Source organism: Podarcis erhardii (genome assembly GCF_964252035.2).
Source record: "Podarcis erhardii genome assembly, chromosome: 16".
Classification (NCBI taxonomy): Eukaryota; Metazoa; Chordata; class Lepidosauria; order Squamata; family Lacertidae; genus Podarcis; species Podarcis erhardii.
Genome location: NC_138514.1, coordinates 36,883,436 through 36,905,523, shown reverse-complemented (window position 1 = coordinate 36,905,523; position 22,088 = coordinate 36,883,436). Strand labels below are relative to the sequence as shown.

Here is a 22,088-nt window from a genome sequence, read left to right as displayed (position 1 = left end):
CTGTCCCTGCCTAACCCCCTCCCCATTTAAATAAAATCCCATTTTGTACATTACAATTACGACATTTTCAATATTTTTCAACGCAATCCTCCTGTGTTGTTTTTATTTCATCATTCCAAGTTTGAAGCATACTCTGGAAGCTATCTGGTCATTATCTCTGACCATTGGCTCTCCTACCCCCCTAAATAGACCATCAGTTGAAAGGAAGAAGGACCCAAGCAAACCCGGGTAGCGGATTTGCAAACTGAAAAGAAGATGCCCACTTGTAGTTGTGGATAACTTTGGGTTGGTAGAATGGGTTAGGCGGCAAAACGTTAAAAGGATCCATCGGTTTTGGGAGAGAGAACTGATCGGGGGCGCGGAGATCTGCAGGGGACATTCTGGGGACGTTTTGAGCATTGAAAGCAATCTTAGAATTGCAGAGTTGGAAGGAACCCCAAGAATCATCTAGTCTAACCCCCTGCAATGCGAAGTGGGGCTGATGGGGGTTATCAACCTGCCAGGGGCTGATGGGAATTGTAGCGCAAAAAAAAAGTCTGGAAGAGAACCCAGTTGGCAAAAGATGGCGCCCAGGCCCACAGTAGGTTTTTATTTTTTAACATATGAGTCCACACCTTCCACCCAGATTCCTTAAAAACATTGGGGCAATCCCTCTCCAGAACAGCATGTATTTTGGGTGCAGAGAAGATCTAGAGGAACTGGTTTTAAACAGTGTCAGCCTGAGCTCATCCTTTCACCAAACCTCCTCCATATTGCCGTGGTTTCACAAAAGATCGAGGTGCGTTCATTTGGCTGGAAGCTTCACAGCTTCATTGTTTTGGTTTGGGGGATTTTGTTTTTTAAAAAGCTTTATCCGTAGCAAGCCAGTTGCACGCAAGTCTAAACAAGGACCAGGTTGTCCCCCAGCCGCTTAAGGCGGAGGCTTTGCCGGGCCAGCTAGAGGTGTGCATTTTTGCCAGCGGGCAAAGCGAGCCTTTCTCCTCGCTCTCTCTTGTACAATACTTCTCGTCAGTATTCCGGTCTTTTCTTCTGGTTCAGGCGTACACGATAGCTCATATAACCTGTATTAATTGTATAGATTGTGCATTTACAGCTGTTACCAACCAAGTTGTTTCGGGGGCAGTTGGGGGAGGGGGAGGGAAATCAAGAGAACAAAAAGAGGTGATATGTAATATTTTGTTTGTAAGTATCCTTTGTATCATAGCAAAGGAAATGTTTAAAAAAAAGAGCTGTAATAAAGTAATTTTAGTAGATGGCGTCTCTGCTTCGTTTGTTAACAGAGGTCAGTAATGCAATGCAGGAATCAGTCCTCTGGTCAGCTGTTGCAATGCCCATCTCTGCCTACCCTCCCTCTTAAAACGGGGGTGGGGAATCTTTTAAAAGCCCATACAGGCCAAATCTCCTGTTGGGGGGGTCACATGAGAGTGGTGGGCAGAGCCAGAGGCAAAAGTGAGTGGGGCAATGCATGCAAATTTTTACCTTTGCACAGTAAGTTGGTGTTTCTGCACATGGTGTTTCTGCGTCTCCATCCCCATCGTTCTACCCGGACACTGAGGTCCAGCTCCGAGGGTCTTCTGGCGGTTCCCTCGCTGAGAAGCCAAGTTACAGGGAACCAGGCAGAGGGCCTTCTCAGTAGTGGCACCCGCCCTGTGGAACGCCCTCCCACCAGATGTCAAAGAGAACAAATACCAGACTTTTAGACGACATCTGAAGGCAGCCCTGTTTAGGGAAGCTTTTAATGTTTGATGCATTACTGTATTTTAATATTGTGTTGGAAGTCGCCCAGAGTGGCTGGGGAAACCCAGCCAGATGGGTGGGGTATAAATAATAAATTATTATTATTATATTACACATCCCTCTTCATCCTCCAGGTAAACAAGAGTTGAAGGCAACATTTCCAGCCGGGCAATAAGCTCAACAAGGGTGCACTGCAGAACCTAGGGAGAATCCCAAGGGCCAGATAAGCTCACAAGCCAAATTTGGCCCTGGGACACAGGCTCCCTACCCCTGCTCTTACTTACTTTCACAAGAGGGACTCAAGGTGCTTTACATTAAAAGCAGCTAAGAAGAACATCAATAAGAATTTGAACACTAGGTGGCAAGATAAAGGACGACCACTGTTTTCATGCAGTCCTGGGCTGGGGGCATTGTGGCAAGTTGAAATGGCAACCCTCATCTGCCCATTGCAGCCCCGTGGAAGGCTGTTCCAGAATCGCAAGAGCAGGTCAGAGTAATCCACGATTTCCCAACGACAGATAACAGATTCTTTATTATGATGCCGTCCTGGACCCGAGCAAAACAAAACTGGCAGCCAAGTATCATAACGCGCAAGTGGATTGTAAGACAAAAATGATGTAAAATGCTGCACAAGGAATACCTTAGCTAAGATATACAGCAGGATACCTTAAAACGTGGGAGTGAAGAGTTTTAAAAATCGGGAACCAGATTAAAAAAAGCTAATGTACAAGAAGCGTAGCTGGACAGGACAGCTGTACCAGGGGGGAGTTTTCCTTCCATGTTAAGCAGCCAGAGGGGAAAATCTAAACACAGCCGCTGCTCATAATTTGTTCAAATCTGCAACAAGGTAGGTTGGATCCCGTTCAGAAGCCTGGAGGTTTTGAGATGACAGGAGCTGCCCATTTAATTCAAAGAATGGTAGCGTTGGAAAGGGAGTCAGGGTCATCTAGTCCCACCCAATGCAAGAATTGCAGCGAAAGGAAGAACAGACAAAATTTAATGATTATTTAGTTAAATACGTTAAGTTAAATTACGTAATTGGAAAAAGCTTGCAATTACCAGTTAGGCTTAGGATTTAAATACGGTAAGTAATGTGATGAATTGTCACGTTTAATGCTGAATTGGGAAGATAAAATGATGTTAAGTGATTTAAGTTAAGTTTATAAGAATTTTGATTTGGAAAACCGTTAAAACGATAAGCATTTGAAATTCAACTAAGGAGATACAAGGAAGTCACTTAACAATGTTAACAAGATTAGTTTTAATAAGGTTATGATTTATGTTTGTTTATTTGTTAGTTTGTTAGTGTGTTAATAACTGTGAAAATCAATAAAAAAATTGGAAAAGAAAAGAAAGAATTGCAGCAGAATTCAGCTGCCTTTATGGGCACTACAGGCAAGAACGATGGGGGCCAAATATTCTGTCGCTCCCTTTCTGCAAGGACAGAGACCCTTACATCCCTTAAAATACCTGGCTCATTTGCACTTGAGGATTCCTGGTTGCTCCAGGAGTCGTTTGCAGCCTGTTGCTCTGTCACCGCGTGTACGACCTTTGCCAGCTGAAGAGGTCGAGGCCAGGCAGGGCGGCCCCCCTGTTCCGCAGAGGGCCGCGCCGCCGGCAGCAGCGGTGCTGGGCGGTGGCTGTCCTTCGGCGGGGCTTGTCCTTCACCCTCTCTTCCCCTCGGAGGAACTCCGCCAAGGTCTGCAGGTACTGCAGCACTACTGCATTACCCCACGAGCCTTTGGGATCTTTCCCAAGGAATCCGCAGTGTCCTCCGTGCGGACTCAGCAGCAGGAAGAAGAAAGGGTTGCTTTGGAAGAGCTCCCATGGGATTGTGTCCTCGGGAGCCCCCCGGACGGGGTCATCGGCGCTGCAGAGGCACAGGACGGGCACGGCCACCTCATCCACGTCCCGCAGGGGATCGTTGCTGGCCCAGTAGGTCTCCCAGCTCATCTTCTGCCTCCGCTGTGGGCAGAAGAGGGCAGCTTCAAAAGCTCGCAAGGAGCTGCTCCCAAGGACCCTGTCCATCTCAACCACCTTCTCCAGGGCCTCAGTGTACCTGGAACACAGAGCAGCGGGTGGGGAAGTTTTTTTCAGGCTGGGGAGCGCAATTTCCAGGGGGCCACATGCCAGGGGAAAGCAGGCAGGGCAACGAATGGGAATTGTACCTTTGCAGAAGAGGCTGGTTTCTCCACACCTCCTGCTTCTCTATCCAAGGGCACCATCAGAGTTCTATGTGGGGCTACCTTTGAAGGTCACCCAGAAACTACAACTAATCCAGAATGCGGCAGCTAGACTGGTGACTGGGAGCGGCTGCTGAGACAAAATAACACCGGCCTTGAAAGACCTACATTGGCTCCCAGTATGTTTCTGAGCACAATTCAAAGTGTTGGTGCTAACCTTGAAAGCCCTAAACAGCCTCGGTCCAGTATACCTGAAGGAGCGTCTCCACCCCCATCGTCCAGCCTTGATGCTGAGGTCCAGCTCTGAGGGCCTTCTGGCGGTTCCCTCGCTACAAGAAGCCAAGTTACAGGGAACCAGGCAGAGGGCCTTCTCGGTGGTGGCACCCGCCCTGTGGAACCCCCTCCCACCAGATGTCAAAGAGAACAACAACTACCAGACTTTTAGAAGACATCTGAAGGCAGCCCTGTTTAGGGAAGCTTTTAATGTTTGATGTACTACAGTATTTTAATATTCTGTTGAAAGCTGCCCAGAGTGGTTGGGGAAACCCAGCCAAATGGGCGGGGTATAAATAATAAATTATTTATTATTTATTATTATTATAAGGGATCATTGAGATTTTTAAGCACAGAAGGCAAGCTTGCTGGATCAGGGCAGTGGCCCATCCAGTCCAACTTACTATGCTCAAAGCCCCCACCCAGATGCCTATGGGAAACCTGCAAGCAGGATTCGATCTCAAGAGCAACGTCTCGTGTGGTTTCCAGCAACCGGCATTCAGAAGAAGCATTGCCACTTCCCGCTTTGGAGGCAGAGCAGAGCCAGCTTGGCTAGCAGCCATCGGCAGCCCTCTCCTCCTCCATGAATTTGTCTAATCCTCTCTTAAAGCCAACCAAGTTGGTGCCCATCGCGGCCTCCTGTGGCAGGGAGTTCCACAGGTGAACTTAAGGAGGAGTTCCTTTTGAGCTTCTCATCACTTCCTGCCCCGGATCGGTTTCCCCCCACACGAAAGAGGGGGGGCACCCACACTTCGCTTTTTCAAAGAGATCTGATTAAAAGTCAGATCCTGTAGATTTAATTCTTGGCTTTGAAGACCACAAAACCACAGCAGGAAGTGGGAAAGAGTGCCAGTCTTTTTGCTTCCTCCATCCCCTCTAGGAACTGAAGGGGGGTAGCAACCACCTTCACCACGTAATGGCCATGGGGTGGGGCAGTATGTGTGTTAGGGGGCCTTCAGAAGTTTTATGGGTGCCCCCATGTGCACCACTGCCAGTTCAGGCTATTGGCATGTGGTCAGTGGACTAGAGAGACTAGGCTAGTCCTCTAAAATGTTCTTCTTGTGCCCAAAGCCTGGAAAGCTTCTGCCCAAGTTAGGGAGGGAGGCATGATGCTCACATGAGTGACACCACTCCATCAAGGCATCATGCTTGTGACATGCCCCCCCCCATCTCCCTCACTGGCCCCTCTGGTCCTAACTGTTCCCCTACAAAAAAATTCACCCCATACCACTGGTTCAGGCCCTATTCCCAATCCTCCAAGTGTCCCTATTTTCCAGATTTACAGAAGCCGTCCCAGTTTCTGATTTGATCCTTTCACGTCCCACTTTTCCTATTTTCATCGGAGAAATGTGGGAGGGCGTGCTGTGCCAGAAACTTTGGGAATACCCATAGCTGTCAACCTTCCCTTTTTTTGCAAGAAATTCCCTTATTCCAGACCGTTTCCCGCTGCTATCCCGGATTGTTAGATATCCCGTAGACTGTCCCCGGGACAGGTGAGGCTGCTGATCCCTTATTTTCAAATCTGAATGTTGACAGCTATGGAAATACCCACCTGCTGACGTTCCTCTTCTGGGGCAGGAGGAGACTCCATTCATACAGCCAAGGGAGGCCAGCCTCAAACCAGTCCTGGGCCTTCAGAATGGGCGATATGCAGGCAGCGCCACACAGGTAGCTGGACGAGCCGCATTCGCCCAGGTAAGAGAGCAGCAGGCCTGACCCTGACCCTTCGCTCGCGGCAAACAGGGTCCTGGTGGGGTGCCGAAACCGGATGTATGCCACTGCCTCTTTCAGGTCGTCTGGGTCACCAAAGGGCTGCAGTCTGGGGGTGGTCAGTGGGCAGCCGTTGTGCCCACGCCGGTTGAAGATGACCGGATGGTAGCCTTGCCGGAGGGCCAGTCGGCACAGCTGCTGGACGTTCCTGCTGATCGCGCCAGTGGCGTTGGGCACCACCAGGAGAACCGCTGCGTCAGGGGCTTTCCTGCCTCCGTCCACGGGTCCGGCCACCCAATCCAACGCAATGATGCCCTCGTCCGCCAGTTGGAGGTGGTCCCTGGAAAACTCCAGTGGGCGATCTGGGGGCCACAGGAGCTGCACAGCAGTCTGCAGGTTTGGCCACCGCTTCCAGGACCACCGCTTGGTCTCCAGGTGGGCAGAGCGCCAGAAGCTCTTGACCAAGGCCTGAGCCAGGGCAGAGGGCTTGCAGATGAGGCGGCAGCCCCCTACAGGAGACCCCCGTTCTTCTCCCAATGGGACCCCAGCAGCTTTGTGCTCCTCCTCTGCGGGTCCCCGTCTTTGCAGCTGCCTCTTGCCATCGATGGATCTGCCGGGAGGAGCCTGGGGCTGCCAGAACCACCAGGTGAGGAGGGCCAGAAGGATGCAGCCCACAGCCCAAAAAACCATCGCCTCTAGGCTGCTGGGGCCTCAGGCAAACACCTCACTAGAACTTGCTGAGAGTCTGGCCAGCTTTTTCTGGAGCTAACTGGTGCTTGGTTACTTAAGCAAATAATTTATTTGTCTGAGGGTTGCTGGGGGGGCGGGCGGGCAGGAAAGCAGGGGTGATGGGTGTTGCTCCTGCAAGTGGGTTAACCCTTCTGCTTCCAGAGGCCCAAAGGGGGATGACTATCCTCAGTGCTTTTTTCCCTGGGGGTATACAAAGGTGTGTAGCACAGGCACCTTTTTTCCTATAAGAAAAGTACTGGTTAAAAATCTGGCACTAACTGTGAGTACCAGCACCATTTTTCCCCCAGAAGAAAAGCACTGATTATCCTGTATATTAGATATTCCCTCTCTCTCCCAGCGTCTCCTGTTTTTGTACTCTGCCTCGTTCAGCCGCAAGGGCTGGGTGGCACTTCCCCCTCTTTAACCTTTGCTCCTCTGGAGGCTGCTGAATTACGACTCCCATCAGCCCCAATGGCCAGGGATGATGGGAGCTGTAGTCCATCAGTGCTTATAGAATCAGAGAAATGTAAGATTGGAAGGAACTCCAAGAGTCATCTAGTCTAGCAATGCAGGAATCAGAGCAAAAGAACCTTCTCACCGATGAGTCTCTGGCATCTGTTAAAAAATTTCCAGTGAAGGAGAGGCAACCCACTTTTGAGGGAGTCTGTTCCACTGTCAAACAGCTCTTGCCCTCATGAAGTTCTTCCTAATGTTGACTTGGAGTTTCCTGTCTTGTGGCAGTCCTTCATATTTGAAGACTGCTTTCACATCCCCTCTCAGTCTTTTCTCCTCCAGGCTGAGTATCCCAAGCTTCCTCAACCACTCCTCACAAGATTCGTCTGCAGACCCTTGATTGTCTTGGTCCTCCTCCTCCTCCTCTGCCCACCTTCCAGCTTGTCAACATCCTTCTTAAATTGTGGCGCCCAGAACTGGACACAGGTACTCCAAGTGCGGTCTGGTCAAGGCAGACTAGAGTGGCTCTAGCACTTCCTTTGATCTGGACACTAGACTTCTGTGGAGGGCCAAAGGTTCTCCACACCTGACTTAAGGGAACAGGTGGCTCCTTGAGATAGCCTGGCTACAGATGCCTGCCTGCCTGCCTGCCTGCCTTTCTTTGATAAACTTGTACAAAATCTGGGCAAAGCTATTGCAAGCCTTATCTTTTGCTTGGTTTGGGCTTTATTCCTGTTTGGTGCCATTGCGATTGGGGCACAATTGTTCATCAGATTTCACATACATCCAAAATTTTTGCATGCAATTCACAGCTCAAAAAAGTACCAAAATATACAGTGGTACCTCGGGTTACAGACGCTTCAGGTTACAGACACGTCAGGTTACAGACTCCGCTAACCCAGAAATAGTACCTCGGGTTAAGAACTTTGCTTCAGGATGAGAACAGAAATCGTGTGGTGGCGGCACAGCGGCAGCAAGGGGCCCCATTAGCTAAAGTGGTGCCTTAAGAATGGACCTCCGGAACGAATTAAGTTCTTAACCCAAGGTACCACTGTATTTCAGAAGTGTGTTCCCCCCAAATAGAAGAAGATGCCTTCACCCTGGTATGGCTCCCCTTTATCACATACACAGCCCAACAAGGCAATGACAAAAATCCACCAACAGCATACAAATCAATATGGCTAACCTGATTCAAAACACCCACCCACCCCACTCACACACGAAAACAAAGACCACCACAGCCAACCACAAACAAACAGCCACACCCTCGGCCAACCCCAACCTCTCTCACCACCAAAGGAACACAAGTGAACAGCACAGAACCTGCACAAGCAACGCTGACACAAAACCCCACATATATTAAGTAAAATAGAAACATCACCACCCGACCCCCCCTCCACCTCTTTCCCCCATTCTTCCTAATGTCTCAACAAATGAAACCAATTTGTTTTGTTTTTGTTTTTTAAAAAAAGTGTTACGTGGGGGAGGGAATATGAGAGAGAGACATTGCACATACCTTTGTAAATCAAGAAAATCTTTTATAAAAATACATTGAAAGATTAAAAGAAGAAGAAGAAGAAGAAGAAGAAGAAGAAGAAGAAGAAGAAGAGGAAGAAGAAGCAGAAGCAGAAGCAGAAGCAGCAGCAGAAGAAGAAGTGTGTGTGTCCCCACCCCCACCCCAAATGTGGACATAAGCCATCCGAAGTTTGGGAGAGGAGGCATGTCCCTTAAACTTCAGGGGACCTGAAGGCTGCCTCCTCAAAGGGTCATTTAAAGTTTACAGCAAAAACAAAAAAACCACAGAGAGAGAGAGAGCAAGATCTTGGGCCACTTAAAAGCAGAGACTCTCTTCATCTGTGTCTGCCAATGTCCACCACTTGTGAGAGCTGCCCTGCTCCAGTAGATCATTGCTCTTAGTTGTTTTCAGTGCTGATTAGTCCTGGAGGGGAAATGGGGCACTGCCCCACCGACCTCTGCTTGCCCTCATCCAGTCCAGAGGGTGGCCCTACCCATCAGCTTCCCAGCCTCCTCTTTAGTCTCAGTGTTGTCCCTTGTAGACTTCAGCGGGGGTGGGGGTGGGGTGGGGAGCTTGGGGACAAAACTGGAATTTGTTGTTTCTGCCTGTCATTGGCTCTGGCGCCCCCTACTGTTAAACTCCCTGCCTTCTGCCCTATCGGTCCCAATGGCAACCAGCCATCACTGGGGGAATTAGTTAGCCTTTAAATTTTCCTTGCTAATTATTCTGTTTTCAAATCAAGAGGCTGAAGACTGACGTTCCCCACGCTCCTCTCGATGCGTCCATCTGGCTGTTATGACTCAAGGCTGATCAAAGACTGACTTCCATCCATCTGGTATTCTGGAGCCTTCCTCTTCTTAAACAGTGGATGTGAAAATTAATAATCAAGACGACTGACTGCTTGGATCTAATTTTAATGCAGAGAAGTTCAAGGAGGAGCATGCCATTGTTTCCAAGTAAGGTAAGAAGAGCCTGCTGGATCAGGCCAAAGGGGGCCCATCTAGTCCAGCATCCTGTTCTCACAGTGGCCAAATACCCTAAAGAATCTAGATAGAGTGCCTCTGGACCTGGAGGTTACATAAGACGAGCCCAAAGAAGGCAACCTCCCAGGATTGTTTTGAGGATAAAATCAGTGTGAGTGAGGACTCTGTAAACCACGTGGAGCTCCTTGGGGCAAAGGTGGGATATTATCATAATGAAATGAATAAAAGCAACGTCAGAAGAGCTTGCTGGCTGCCGCGTATCGGGGCAAAGGCCTGTTTAGCCCGGGATTCCTGTTCGACCAGTCAACCCGCTGCAAGCCGGCAAGTGAGACCCGAGGGCACCCGCCCTCTCCAGCGGGGAGAGATGTTTGCTCGCCCCAGCCACTGATCTCTCCGGTCCCTTCTCCAGCCTGCATTTGTCCGATTCCCCTTTCCAGCTGTTCGAGTTGGTAAAGAGGGATTTCATTAGGCGATCAGCGCTTGCGAAACGGCATTCCCTCCCTGGCCCGTAGCCAGCCGGCTCGCTCCTTCCCAGGCTCCGCCTTCCCGCCGAGCTTGGGGTCCGGCGCGCCCGGAACTCCGACGGCCGCCAGGCGGTGCGCTTTTACGCGCAGAGCGCACGGGAGGAGCGCGAGGAGGCGGCGCCCGAGGGACCGGCCCAGCCCAGCCCAGCCGCCGCCGCCGCTGCCGCCGGACCGGATGGGGGAGCCGCTGCTGCTGCTGCCGCCTCCGGGGCCCCCGATCCTGCTCTTTTTGCTCAGCCTGGCGCCCGGCGTCGAGGCGGGGAAGGTGAGGCAGAGGCGGCGCGCTCTTCTTGCGCTCTTCTCGCTCTCTTTCTGCCCTTTCGCGACCCCCTCCCAGCCAACCAAGGAGGGAGGCGCTCTGGGGCGCGGGACTCCTAAATCAGCCTCCATTGCACCGAGATGACCTTAAAAGTTAGTTGTAACTCGCCGTGATCTGTTGATTTCAGGGGCTGCAAAGCTCTCGGCGGCTGCTGCTTTTTTCAATCCCTTGTTTGACTAGGAGAGTGGAGACTAGCGGTTCCAGAACCGGAGTCGGACTTGGGGTGGGAGTAGGGGAGCTTGTGTGTTTTGGCCCCGAAGAGAAGGTGGTCCCGAGTCTCAGAAGGCGGTGGTCGTGAATCCTGTGGGGCACGCTCTGCACGTGCTCAGAGGCTGCTTCTAAATTCCAGCTACGCATCTTCTTGAGCAAACCCTCGATCGTCTCTCCCCCCCCCCCCGCCTCCCGCCGCCCAAACTTTCCTGTCTGTACGTTAGTGAGCCAAGCGCTGTCTTGAGGGGGGGAGGGGTTTAAGTGCACACATTTTATAAAGTAGCAGACTAGTACCAAAACAAACTTTTGAACAAAAAACAAGTCACCACTCGGCCTGTTGGGTTGGATCCTGCGTTAGTCATACTCAGAGTAGACTCACAGGCACTAATAATGGACGTGAGTAAACTAAGAGCGTTAAGTTTAGTGGATCTATTCTGAATAAAACTTCCTTTCAAATGCATTGCCTGTTAATTGGGGTTCCAGAGGAGCAGATAGGACCACAGTATCGGGCTTTAAGCCTTATTCAAAGCTTGGCTGAAACCTGTTTAGGTACAGACTGGCCATTAAAAGTTGCTGGCAGGACATGGTAGGAGACAGGGGTGGGCAAATAATGCCTGCTTTGGACCACTTCCATGGGGTCAGGATGCTCTCCTCTGGGCCCAATCCGTGACCTGCAGTTGGGGCTTTTGGCTGCTCCTAATAAACCAGAAAGAAAGAACCGTCCCCACGCTTTTAAAGCAACACATTCACATTTTTCACATTTTGAGGTTGAAACATGCTGGCTCCCTCTCCTAGTCAAATTTCAAAACTCTGCACTTGGTGTGATTAGCGGCAGATAGCCTTTCCAGGGTGCCTTTTGCCCTCCCCGGGGGCCTCTGAAGGTTTTGGACCACAATTACCATCTGTCGATTTCCAGGGTCTCAGAAAGGGACCCCTTTCTCAGCCCAACCTGGAGATGCTGTTAGGGAGAAGCTGGGACCTTCTGCATGCAAAGCAGGTGTCCGTTCACTGAGCTATGGCTCTTCCCCTAAAAATGAAACATAGGTTCTAGTCCTCATGCTTCTGGATTAAGGGCAGGATTGAAGAGGTGAGGACAAAACTTAGCTTGCCTTGGAAAGGAGGGTTTGGTGAAGAAAAAGCCTGGTGTGGCGAGAGAGAGATCTATTGGGGGAGGGAAATTCTAAGTTGTTGTTTGTTTTCTTCCTTGCAGCCCAGTTTTCAACAAGATCTCCCCTCCGAAGAGCAGTATCGCTGTCGTGTGGTATCCTGGCCAATCCCTCAGCAGGTAGAAAGCTAGCTCTGAAGCCATAACCATCCGAAATATTTTCAGGGGCATCGGTACCCCAAAATAAAACATTTGCACGCAAGGTGTCCAAATTCTCATACCCCAAGAAGCCAAATTCTCCTGCCCACACCATCAAAAATTCCAGTCAGTTTGCATGATTTTGCATAATGTATTCTGGTTTTGCAACTCACGGCAAGGAATCAAAATCTCATTCATACTACCCTCCTGTGGCCTTTGAGTGTGAATCACGTGCTTTTTAAAAAGCATATATTTGGAAGGGCCCTACTCTGATAGCCATTCCTTTGCCTTGTAAACACCTTTTAATTTAAAGAGAGGCATTTTGGTTGGAAACGGTTCTTAACTTTTCCTGGAATGTTTGTTTGACCCACCTGGTACTTGGTGGGTGAGATTCTGATGTTGTTCTGCCTGGTATGCTTTGACTCTGGTATCTTTCTCTCTCTGTATTATTTTCCCATCTCCTCCCTTTCATTTTATTCCCAGTGCTTGTTCTAGAAATTTATTTTATCTACTAATTTTGCTAGCGGGCGTCGTGGTTGCTAACCCGTATATTGGCTTCTAAATGTTGCTCAGTGCCTTGGGCGTTTTATGGTGTAAAACTGTTTTAGGTAAATAGGAACGTAAATAAGCTGAACTTTGCAGGAAGCTGGATTGTGTGCCCCATTCCAGAGTTTAAGACCCTGATAAATGAGCCCGGCAGGATCAGGCCAAAGGGGGCCCCTCTAGTTCACCATCTTTTTCTCACAATGGCCAACTAGGTACCCCAAAGCCAAATCCACAAGCAAGACCTGAGCAACCATTCTGGATAGTAAAAAAGGTAAAAGGTAAAGGACCCCTGGACAGTTAAGTCCAGTCAAAGGCGACCTTGGTGTGCGGCGCTCATCTCGCTTTCAGGCCAAGGGAGCCAGCGTTGGTCCACAGACAGATTTCCGAGTCATGTGGCCAGCATGACTAAACCGCTTCTGGTGCAAGGGGACACTGTGACGGAAACCAGAGTACACGGAAACGCCGTTTACCTTCTTGCCACAGCGGTACCTATTTATCTACTCACACTGGTGTGCTTTCAAACTTCTAGGTTGGCAGGAGCTGGGACAGAGCAACGGGAGCTCACCCCATCACGGGGATTTGAACCGCAAACCTTCCGATCGGCAAGCCCAAGAGGCTCAGGGGTTTAGACCACAGCGCCACCCATGTGGTCATCCACTTTACCTTTACCTTGTGGTCAGTAGCCACTGAGAGCCCTCTTCTCTGTGAATTTGCCCCATCTTTTAAGGCCACCCTAGTTTGTGTCCACAGCACAGATTTGCAATGTGTTGACCGTATATGTGTTGACCTGTTCTCTTCAGCCTATTAATGCATATTGTTTATTTTTTAAACCCTTCTGAACTGCCCTTCACCAAAAAAATTCCAGCTGCATTTGCTATGACAATTAGGTTAAAGTTCTTGATAAAAGCGGGACAATTAAAAGGACAAATCAGTCCAGGGGTTAATGGCGAAAGCTTGGTTTTAGTGATCAGCAAATACTCAAGTGAACAAAGTAGTTTTCCCCTGCCTCCAAGTACTGAAACAGCACCTAGAGGCTTCTTTCTATAATTTTGCTGTATCTTGACCCATTCGGCTTGCATTTGGAGTGTGGGATCGGGGCCTCCAATCTGGCTTCAGACGTGATGGGGGTCTGGTTCCGGGAGGATCCTATTTCTTCCCTTCTCCTTTAATTCCCAAAGCATGCAGAGGCGGGAAAAGGGTGTCCCCTGCTTCTGTCCCATTGGTCCCCACCCAAAGCCAGGGGCTCCTCCCTCCTTCCTCTGGGCCAATGGGAAATTGCCCAGGTGGCATTTGGAAGGCAGTCCCTCTCCTTCTCCCCCCTCATTCCCCACAGAGAAGCATGGGAAGGGGGAGAAGCTTCCTTGTGCCCGGAAGAATCCGCCCGCTTTAGGCATTTTGAACTCCGCTGGCAAAGGGATCGTTCCCAAGCTGATCAGGCCCCATTGATTTGCGTAAAATTGGCCCAGTAAGAACTTCAGAACTTCAGAAAGAAGCTGGATCAGGCCAAAGGGGACCCACCTAGTCCAGCCTCCTGTCCTCACAGTGGCCAAACACCCCTTAAAAACTCAGCAGCCAAGATAGACTGCCTCTGAACCTGGAGGTTCCATAAGAACATAAGGAGAGCCTGCAGGATCAGGCCAAAGGATCTAGTCCAGCCTCCTGCCAGATGCCTCTTTGGGGAAGCCCACAAGGCAGACCTGAGCACAACAGCGGCAACTCTCCCTACTTGCAATTCCCAGCAGAGTTGGAAGGGACACCAAGGGTCATCTAGTCCAACCCCCTTAGATTTGTTTATATCCCACCTTTTCTCCAAGTTGCTTGATGCTTTCCCACTCCTCATTTAAACCCCACGACAACACTGTGAGGTGGGTTAGACTGAGAAGCGGCAACTGGCCCAGAGTCACCCACGGCTGAGTGGGAGGATTTGAAACCCAGTCTCCCAGGCCCTGGTCCAATACGCTAACCACTACACCACGCTGTCTGTCTGATATCCTTACTCTGTGAGCCTGGGAGAGGCTGGCTGCCAGAGGGGCCCAGAGAGTCCAGCATCCTCTTATCACTGTGGCCAACCAGATGCTCCGAGGGTCTTCTGGCGGTTCCCTCGTTGCGAGAAGCCACGTTACAGGGAACCAGGCAGAGGGCCTTCTTGGTGGTGGCACCCGCCCTGTGGAACCCCCTTCCACCAGATGTCATAGAGAGCAACAATTACCAGACTTTTAGAAGACATCTGAAGGCAGCCCTGTTTAGGGAAGCTTTTAATGTATTATGGTATTTTAATATTTTGTTGGAAGCCGCCCAGAGTGGCTGGGGAAACCCAGCCAGATGGGAGGGGTTTAAATAATAAAATTATTCTTATTCTTATTCTTATTACCATCTGCCAGTTCCAGACCTGGCCTGCTGGGGCCAAAAGCGTTGCCAACCCCTAGACAGATGTGCTTGGGGGACTGACCATTAGGAGATATCACCCAAGATCAGTAAATGGTATGTGAGTATCTTCATTTCTTTAAAAAGTCTTCTCTCCATAGGATGGGGGCATTGTTTTTCTCGACCACCAGTGCTCTCCCCTCTTCCTCCGCCAACAGCTGACCCTCCTGGCCCGAGCCTGCCTGCCCCACCAGGTCCGAGCCCCGCATGATGGCCCCACAGGACATTGGGTGAGTGTGCTGGGCAGAGGCTGCCAGGCAAGGGAGACGATTCCCTGCCATGGGCCCTCCAGGATTTGGGGAGCGGGAGGAGGAAATCACAGAACCGTAGTTGGATCCGAGGGTCATCTAGTCTGACCCGCTGCAGAAATCACGGCTAAAGGGGCTGTGTTTGCTTTGGCTAACCAGCTCTTTTGCTCTGCAGCCCCTGCCACTGTCAAAGGCAGAAGTGGCCCAGGCCGTTGCTTGGCTCGAGAGCCACATGGCCCAGCAGACCTCTGAGAAGCCCCCGACAGGTGGGGAATGCTGCCGTTTCCTGAAGCGAGCATCTGCGGCGGGCGGAGGTTTGTGCCCAACGCACCTGGCACAGGTGAGGCGACGGTTGGTTGGTGGCGGAAGGGGAAGAGCGCCGCAGGAACCGCCGATAAAATCCGGCACCTCTTTCCTGTTCCCAGGCTTTGCAGAAGCTGCTCCAATACTCGGAAGCCGCTCGAGGTCCCCGGAAACTGCGGAGACCGGGTAGGAAGCGCCGGGCTCTTCGTCGCCGGGCAGATGGCCTTCTGCAAGCAGATGTGGGTGGCGGAAGGCATTCCGCAATCGCCAACCCCGTGGAAGGTGCAAACGGCGGCCCGCCTCCCGTTACCCTGAGCTTGCAGGCTGAGCAAAAGGGCATTTCAGAGTCAATAGACCTCGGCAGACAGGCCCGGCCAAGTGTGACGCCCCTGCCAGATGGCCTTTTGGGGCAGCAGCCCCTCGTCACGCAGGACATCCGCCCCTCGCTGCCCGTCCTGCGCACTGAGGCGAGAGCTGCTGCCGGCACGGGATGCCGGTGCCCGGATGGAGGACTCAGCAAAGCGCAAGGCCACGAAGGCAGGAAGGAAGCCAGAGGGTCCCAAGCGGGGGTCCGTGTCCCCACCCCACGCACCGAAGAGGCAGCCTGGGCGGCCAGTGCCCTCACTTTCCTGCTGGTGGTGCTGACCCTTGCCATTCTTTACACCCGGCTCCACCGGAAGTGCCGCCGCGGGAGAAGTCTCTACTGGACCACGAGCACCGAGGAGGGGAGCGACACAGTGGCTGGTGAGTGGCCTGCGGGGTCTCAGCCCTCCCCCCATGCAGTGGGGCAGGTGCATCATATACACATATCCAGAGCAAACTCAGTGCCCAATTTTAACCTCTGGGGAAATGCTGGTTGTTTACCATAGGAACCTAAGATTGGGTAATCTGCGGAACTCCTGGCCACAAGATGTGGCCTACTCGAACTCCGTGCTTGACGAGGAGGGTGGGAAATGCTGGTTGCCGGCTGCGGTACGCTCTGCCACAAGATGCAGCCTACCCCTGCTCTGTGCTTGACAACGCTTAGAGCAGTGCGGGTGAGGAAAGTTTGGCTTTCCGGGTGTTGCCGGACTCCCAACTTGCAAGCACTCCAGCCGGGATGCCCAGTGGGTCAGGGATGATGGGAGTCTAGCAGTGGCAGGAGATCCGCAGCTTTTCCTGAGATTTTGCAGCACTTCTGGATCAGGCAAAGTCATTCTGGGGGTGAATATTCACAGTTACCTTCTAGCAAAGCTGAAGGGGGTCTCTGCATTCAGGCAGCCCACCTCCCAATTACCTAGAGGTGTGGTGGGCCATCCCTCACTGGAGAAGTTCATGGCAGAGGTTGGAACCATAGAACACCGGTCTTGAAAGACCTACATAGGCTCCCAGGACGTTTCCAAGCACAATTCAAAGTGTTGGTGCTGACCTTTAAAGCCCCAAATGGCCTCGGCCCAGTATACCTGAAGGAGCATCTCCATCTCCATCGTTCTGCCCGGACCCTGAGGTCCAGCTCTGAGGGCCTTCAGGCGGTTCCCTCCCTGCGCGAAATGAGGTTACAGGGAACCAGGCAGAGGGCCTTCTTGGTGGTGGCGCCCGGCCTTGTGGAACGCTCTTCCATCAGATGTCAAGGAAATAAACAACTATCTGGCATTTAGAAGACATCTGAAGGCAGCCCTGTTTAGGGAAGTTTTTAATGTTTGATCTTTTATTGCTATTGTTATTATTAATCTGTTGGGAGCTGCCCAAAGTGGTTGGGGAAACCCAGCTAGATGGGTGGGGTATAAATAATAAATTGTTATTACTACTACTACTACTACTAATAATAATAATAATAATACAGTGGTACATCAGGTTACAGGTGCTTCAGGTTACACTCTCTGCTAACCCAGAAATAGTACCTCGGGTTAAGAACTTTGCTTCAGGATGAGAACATAAATCGCACGACAGCGGTGCAGCAACCCCGTTAGCCAAAGTGGTGCTTCAGGTTAAGAACAGTTTCAGGTTAAGAACGGACCTCCAGAACAAATTAAGTTCTTAACCCGAGGCACCACTGTAATTTGGAAATGGCCATCAGCTAGTGAGGACCCAGATGCAAATTTTCATTCAGGAAGAGTCTTCTGCGTTTGCCACCCAGTTGTTTGATTGGTTTTATACCTGGTGAGGTATCTCTAGTTCTACCTTGAGATGCTGTGATTTAGACCTGGGACCTTCCTGTTGCGATGTGGTCCCCTGCCTAAAATTTCAGTGGGGCTGGCTGCAGTGGGGACGGGGGGGGGCATGACTGCTTTGCTTGACCCCGTGGTGAGGTGTGGAGGGTCCCCTATTACGTTTCCATATCTCTCCACGGACCCAGAGTCGGCAGGAGACTTGGTTCCAGGAGGTCAGCAATGGGGCTGGCCCCCCCTCTTCCTGCCGGCTTGCAGAGTCTTTCTGCTCCTTTCTCCTTTTGCAGCTGTGATCAAGCGGCGTCTTCTCTCTGCCCAGACCAGGCGCAAGAAACGGAGTCGGCAGCAGCTCCCACCCAAGGCGCCTCTTCTGCCAACGTCCACCAGCGACAGCTCAGATTAGGGACGACCCTCTTGGGCGGAGATGTCCAGCCTAAGGCCTCCCGGAAATCTGGGCTTTGCCAACGCAGCAAAGAGGAAGAGGTCGTCTGCAGGCGAAACTTTGGTGTTGCGGTGAAACAGCAGCCGGACCGTGGTCTGTTTACTCTCCGGAGGAGCTGGCTCCTTGCCTTCGTTTGTTTTTCTTACGCAATAAAATCTTTTATTTTTGCTACGAAAGCAGGATGAGGCATCCCTAAAGCAAACGGGAGGTTTGCAGATCAGGGGGAAAGGCATGCTTTGCGCTGCAGGCACAGAGCCCAGTCTGTTCTGCGTGGGTCAGTTTTCTGAGGGCAGCACAGATATGGTCTTCTGTAGCCATGAGGACTAGGCGATTGGGGTAGCGCAAACTGTCCTGCGAGCTGCATGTCAACAGCCAGGGAAGTGCAAGTGGTAGGAAAAGGAGCCTCCCCTCTTGAAAATTTTGTTTTCGTAGAATTTTATAGAAGGGGGTTGGGCTGGATGACCCCCCTGGGGTCCCTCGCAGCTCTACAATTCATTGATTTTATCAAAAGTTCAAGGACACTATCCAGCCTGGCCAAAACACTAAAGGAGAACGTGTGCCACCTGGGATTAGGCTGCAGAGAGAGGTACAAAGGGCCTGCCTCCTGGCACTGACTGGCAGTCGCTCACGGGGGGTATTTTTGAAGGGTTCATTTATTACATTGACGCAACACCTTTTCTTCCAAGGAACTCAAGGTGGTTCTCCCCCTCCTCATTTAATTGCCACAACCACCCTGTGAGGTAGGCAAGGCTGAGCCAGGGTCATACCCAGTGAGCTGCATGGGGATAAATTTGAGCCCTGGTTTCTCACAGGTCCTAATCCAAGGCTCTAACCATTATGCCACACTGCCTTGCCCTGATTGAGCCTGGGACCTTCTCTACCGCTGGGCAACATTCCTGTCCTAGATCCCAGGAACATGCGCATACTCAAACCACAGGAATCTTCCAGGACGGACGAGACATTCAGCTGGTTCTGGGGGTAGGGTAACGGGTTCAAATGACCTCTGTATGGTGTGGCCGTTTTTAGAGGGGAGGAAATAAGTTATTCCAACAGGGCAACCCCGGGAGATGCTCACATCTTTTTATTTGTTACAAATGTACAGGACAAACAAGATTTCCAGCGCAGTGCCCAGATGCAGCCCTCAATAGCCATGTGTCTCCCCCACCCCACTCCGGTAGCCCACCCCACATTCCCTCAATGGCCTGAAAAACTTCACAGATTTCAAGGGGGCAGGGGGAACACGACTGGCCAGTGAGGGGGAAGTGGGGAGGGGAACTGATTCTTTGCTACGGAGGCAAAGGCAGCCCCCATACTCCCCCCCCCAAAAAAGGAATGATGGAGGGATTGGGGGGGGGGAGAAGTGATCCAGCCGGAGGTTTCCGGGGAGGGGGGGGGGAATGATGCCCCGACCCACAGCACCTAGATGTTGTAATTCCAGTGTTAACACTATTAGGGGAGGGAACGTGGTGAGATAAATACATTTGGTGTTTATATATCTCTCTATACATATATATATATATCGGTGCGTGGTCAGGTGGGTCAGGAATGGGACACATACAGTTCCACGCACTATATGGGAAGGTGGGGAGGAGGAGGAGGAGGAGGAAGAGTAGTGTTTGCAAGGGGGGGGGAGAGAGAGATTTGACTCCCTTCAGGAGGACCCCCGCCCTGTTACAAAGGGCAGGAAAAGCTAACCTGCGGCCCTTCAGGTTTGTCTGGATGCGTCACTTCCATCTGCCTCTGGAGCCAACTCGGGTCAGTGGGCTGCGATTCCTGCCTTCCAGGGGGTTGGGCTACATGAACTGTGTGGCCCCTCTCCAGCTGGGGGTTCTAGGCTTGAACTCTCAACCGCCCTGAGCAGACTTGTGATGATGATGATGAACGCAATACAAGTCCAAGCCATTTGTCCACCCAGGACTGTCTGCACTGACTGGTAGCAGCTCAACAGGGGCTCAGGCAAGGGGCCTCTCCCAGCCCTGCCTGGAGATGCTGTTGGGGCTTGAACCCGGGACCGTCTGCATGCAAGGCGGGGGCTCTGGCCTGCTTCCTCCCGGATCTTGAACGCCACACATGTACACCCCCCCCCCAGTGCCAAAGGATGGGGAGATGGGAATATTTACAGCGGGAGATTTCTTCACTGCACAGGCACCCCAGCGCCATGGGGCGTGTGCCCTCTAGGGCCCCGATCCTGCCCCCCACAAGCTGCAGTGGGGAGCCTTGATCTAACCCAGCCTGGGCAGGTGGGCTGATTGGCAGGGAGGGGGGCAGGTGAGTCGGTGGGGAAAGGACACTTCCAAGTGGCTGCACCCCCCAAAGTCCTCCAGTGGGGAAGAGAGGAGCTGGGGGGCGGGGAGGAAGAGGGGATGTGCTAGCCTCACGCCCCCCCCACCTGCCCGCCCTTCACTGCTTCTTCTCGCGGGTGGTGATGGTCACCAGCTGCTTGGCGGCCTTGGCGATGTCGTAGGCACACTGGATGACCTGTTGGGTCAGGAGCTGGTAGTCCACAGGGGCCCCCGGCTCCGGGGGGACCGTCTTGCGGCACTCACTCTGCAGGCGGTAGGCGCTGGCGTTCAGCAGGCGCAAGGAGCTGCGCACCGTCTCCAGGGCTGGCTTCTGCGAAAGGAGCGGAAAGGGAGAGTGGCATAAGACTCCCAACTCACGTCCAGCGGTCCAGAGTTCAAGTCTAACCTCCTTACTGTGAACTTGCAAGGCGGCCGCCCAACCTCATGGCTGACTAAAGGGGCTCTGTCTGGCCTACGCAGCCAGTTCAGAGTAAGGGCCTGAATTAGCCCTGCACATCCAGCCAGTTCGGAGTAAGGGCCTGAATTAGCCCTGCACATCCAGCCAGTTCGGAGTAAGGGCCTGAATTAGCCCTGCACATCCAGCCAGTTTGGAGTAAGGGCCTGAATTAACCCTACACTTCACCAACCCAAAAACATGTGCAGAGAGCCTCAAAAGGTTGCCTGTTTTGCTTTACATTTCCAAAACTAGTCATCATTAGGCAGTCAATTTTTTAAAAATGTATTTCCTAAATTTATATCCTGCTCAATCATAGGAAAATAACATCGCAGTGGTTAGACTTGTTCATCTCTGTGTGTATGTAAAAATTCAAAATAATAGGGGGGGCGGGGCGGGTTGGAGGGAGGTGGAAGTTGGAGCTTGGCTGCTGGAGAGGGGTGGGAGAGGGTCCCATGTTCCTGCCCCCCTGGCCCTATTTTAAACTATCACTTCCTACTCCCTGCTTCTAAGAAGCCCCTTAGAGCCTGCTGGATCAGGCCCATGGCCCACCTAGACCAGCATCCTGTTCTCACAGCGGCCAACCAGATGCCCCAGTGAAAAACCTATAAGCAGGATCCGGGCAGGAGAGAAAACTCTCCCTGCTCTTTCCAGCAACTGATGGTGGCCATGCCTGCCTACTGTGGCAGGGAGTTCCAGAGTTTAACTGCACTGCCTGAACGCCAGACGTCATTTTATAAAGTTCCACCACGCCGTTTCTTGCTTGTCTTTTCTCTAAACTGCAAACGGCGCTGCAACTTTTCCTCACAGGGGAAACTTCCCAAGCTCTGCAACATCCTTTGGGAGGTGATACGTCCAGGAAAAGCCCCAGGGAGCGGACGTTTCCTGGGCTGGGAAGGAGATTTCCACACCCAGACCCCTCTCTCGGCAGAAGTGGCACTCCCGCTCTCTCCTACCTTAGGGAAAAGCGACGCCATTTCCGTGACGGCAGCGTGAATCTTCTCTGAACAGGGGACGAAGCTGCTGGGGTTAAGAAGGGACAGAATGAGGCCCAGGCCCAGAGCACTGACTCTTTTCCCCATGCCTGCGTTACAGGTCTTGCCAGTTCCCCACCCCAGTCGCAGCGTTACCCAAAGATCCCTTTAGGGGTTCAAGAAGAAAGCAAACTTTATTCAGCAGAGCAATTCTGATTCCTTAAGAGCATTTGAGGGAATCTGCCGCCTCCCCAAGTCCCAGATCTGGGCACCCCTCCTTGCTAAGGAAGCGGAAAGCTCAGAGCAGGGACTCGTGCAGAGACACACA

General features: G+C 51.8%; 3 protein-coding genes across 6 annotated transcripts in view; 1 reads left to right on the top strand and 2 right to left on the bottom strand.

Moving 5' to 3' along the window:
• Nucleotides 1-2,828: 2,828 nt before the first annotated feature.
• ABHD15 (abhydrolase domain containing 15) lies at nucleotides 2,829-7,852 on the bottom strand. The gene is made up of 2 exons (XM_081844227.1): nucleotides 5,746-7,852; nucleotides 2,829-3,796 (listed from the first exon to the last, which is right to left on the bottom strand). Exons 1-2 carry the CDS (start codon nucleotides 6,591-6,593, stop codon nucleotides 3,271-3,273), a joined length of 1,374 nt encoding a protein of 457 aa, XP_081700353.1. The 5' UTR covers nucleotides 6,594-7,852; the 3' UTR covers nucleotides 2,829-3,270.
• A 2,371-nt stretch (nucleotides 7,853-10,223) lies between these two features.
• On the top strand, nucleotides 10,224-18,226 carry TP53I13 (tumor protein p53 inducible protein 13). The gene is made up of 6 exons (XM_081844239.1): nucleotides 10,224-10,373; nucleotides 11,848-11,922; nucleotides 15,012-15,140; nucleotides 15,334-15,498; nucleotides 15,584-16,205; nucleotides 17,896-18,226. Exons 1-6 carry the CDS (start codon nucleotides 10,284-10,286, stop codon nucleotides 18,009-18,011), a joined length of 1,197 nt encoding a protein of 398 aa, XP_081700365.1. The 5' UTR covers nucleotides 10,224-10,283; the 3' UTR covers nucleotides 18,012-18,226.
• Nucleotides 18,227-19,112: 886 nt separating this feature from the next.
• Nucleotides 19,113-22,088, bottom strand: part of GIT1 (GIT ArfGAP 1) — a 53,670-nt gene continuing 50,694 nt past the window's right edge. For 2 of the 4 annotated variants that reach the window (XM_081844117.1, XM_081844119.1), the window contains 2 exons: nucleotides 21,743-21,809; nucleotides 19,113-20,663 (listed from right to left, as the gene is read on the bottom strand). In XM_081844117.1, the coding sequence (XP_081700243.1) occupies nucleotides 20,451-20,663; nucleotides 21,743-21,809 (280 nt within the window). In that variant the 3' untranslated portion in view covers nucleotides 19,113-20,450. The remainder of the gene's footprint in view (nucleotides 20,664-21,742; nucleotides 21,810-22,088) is intronic. The other 2 variants (XM_081844118.1, XM_081844120.1) reach the window with 1 other exon arrangement.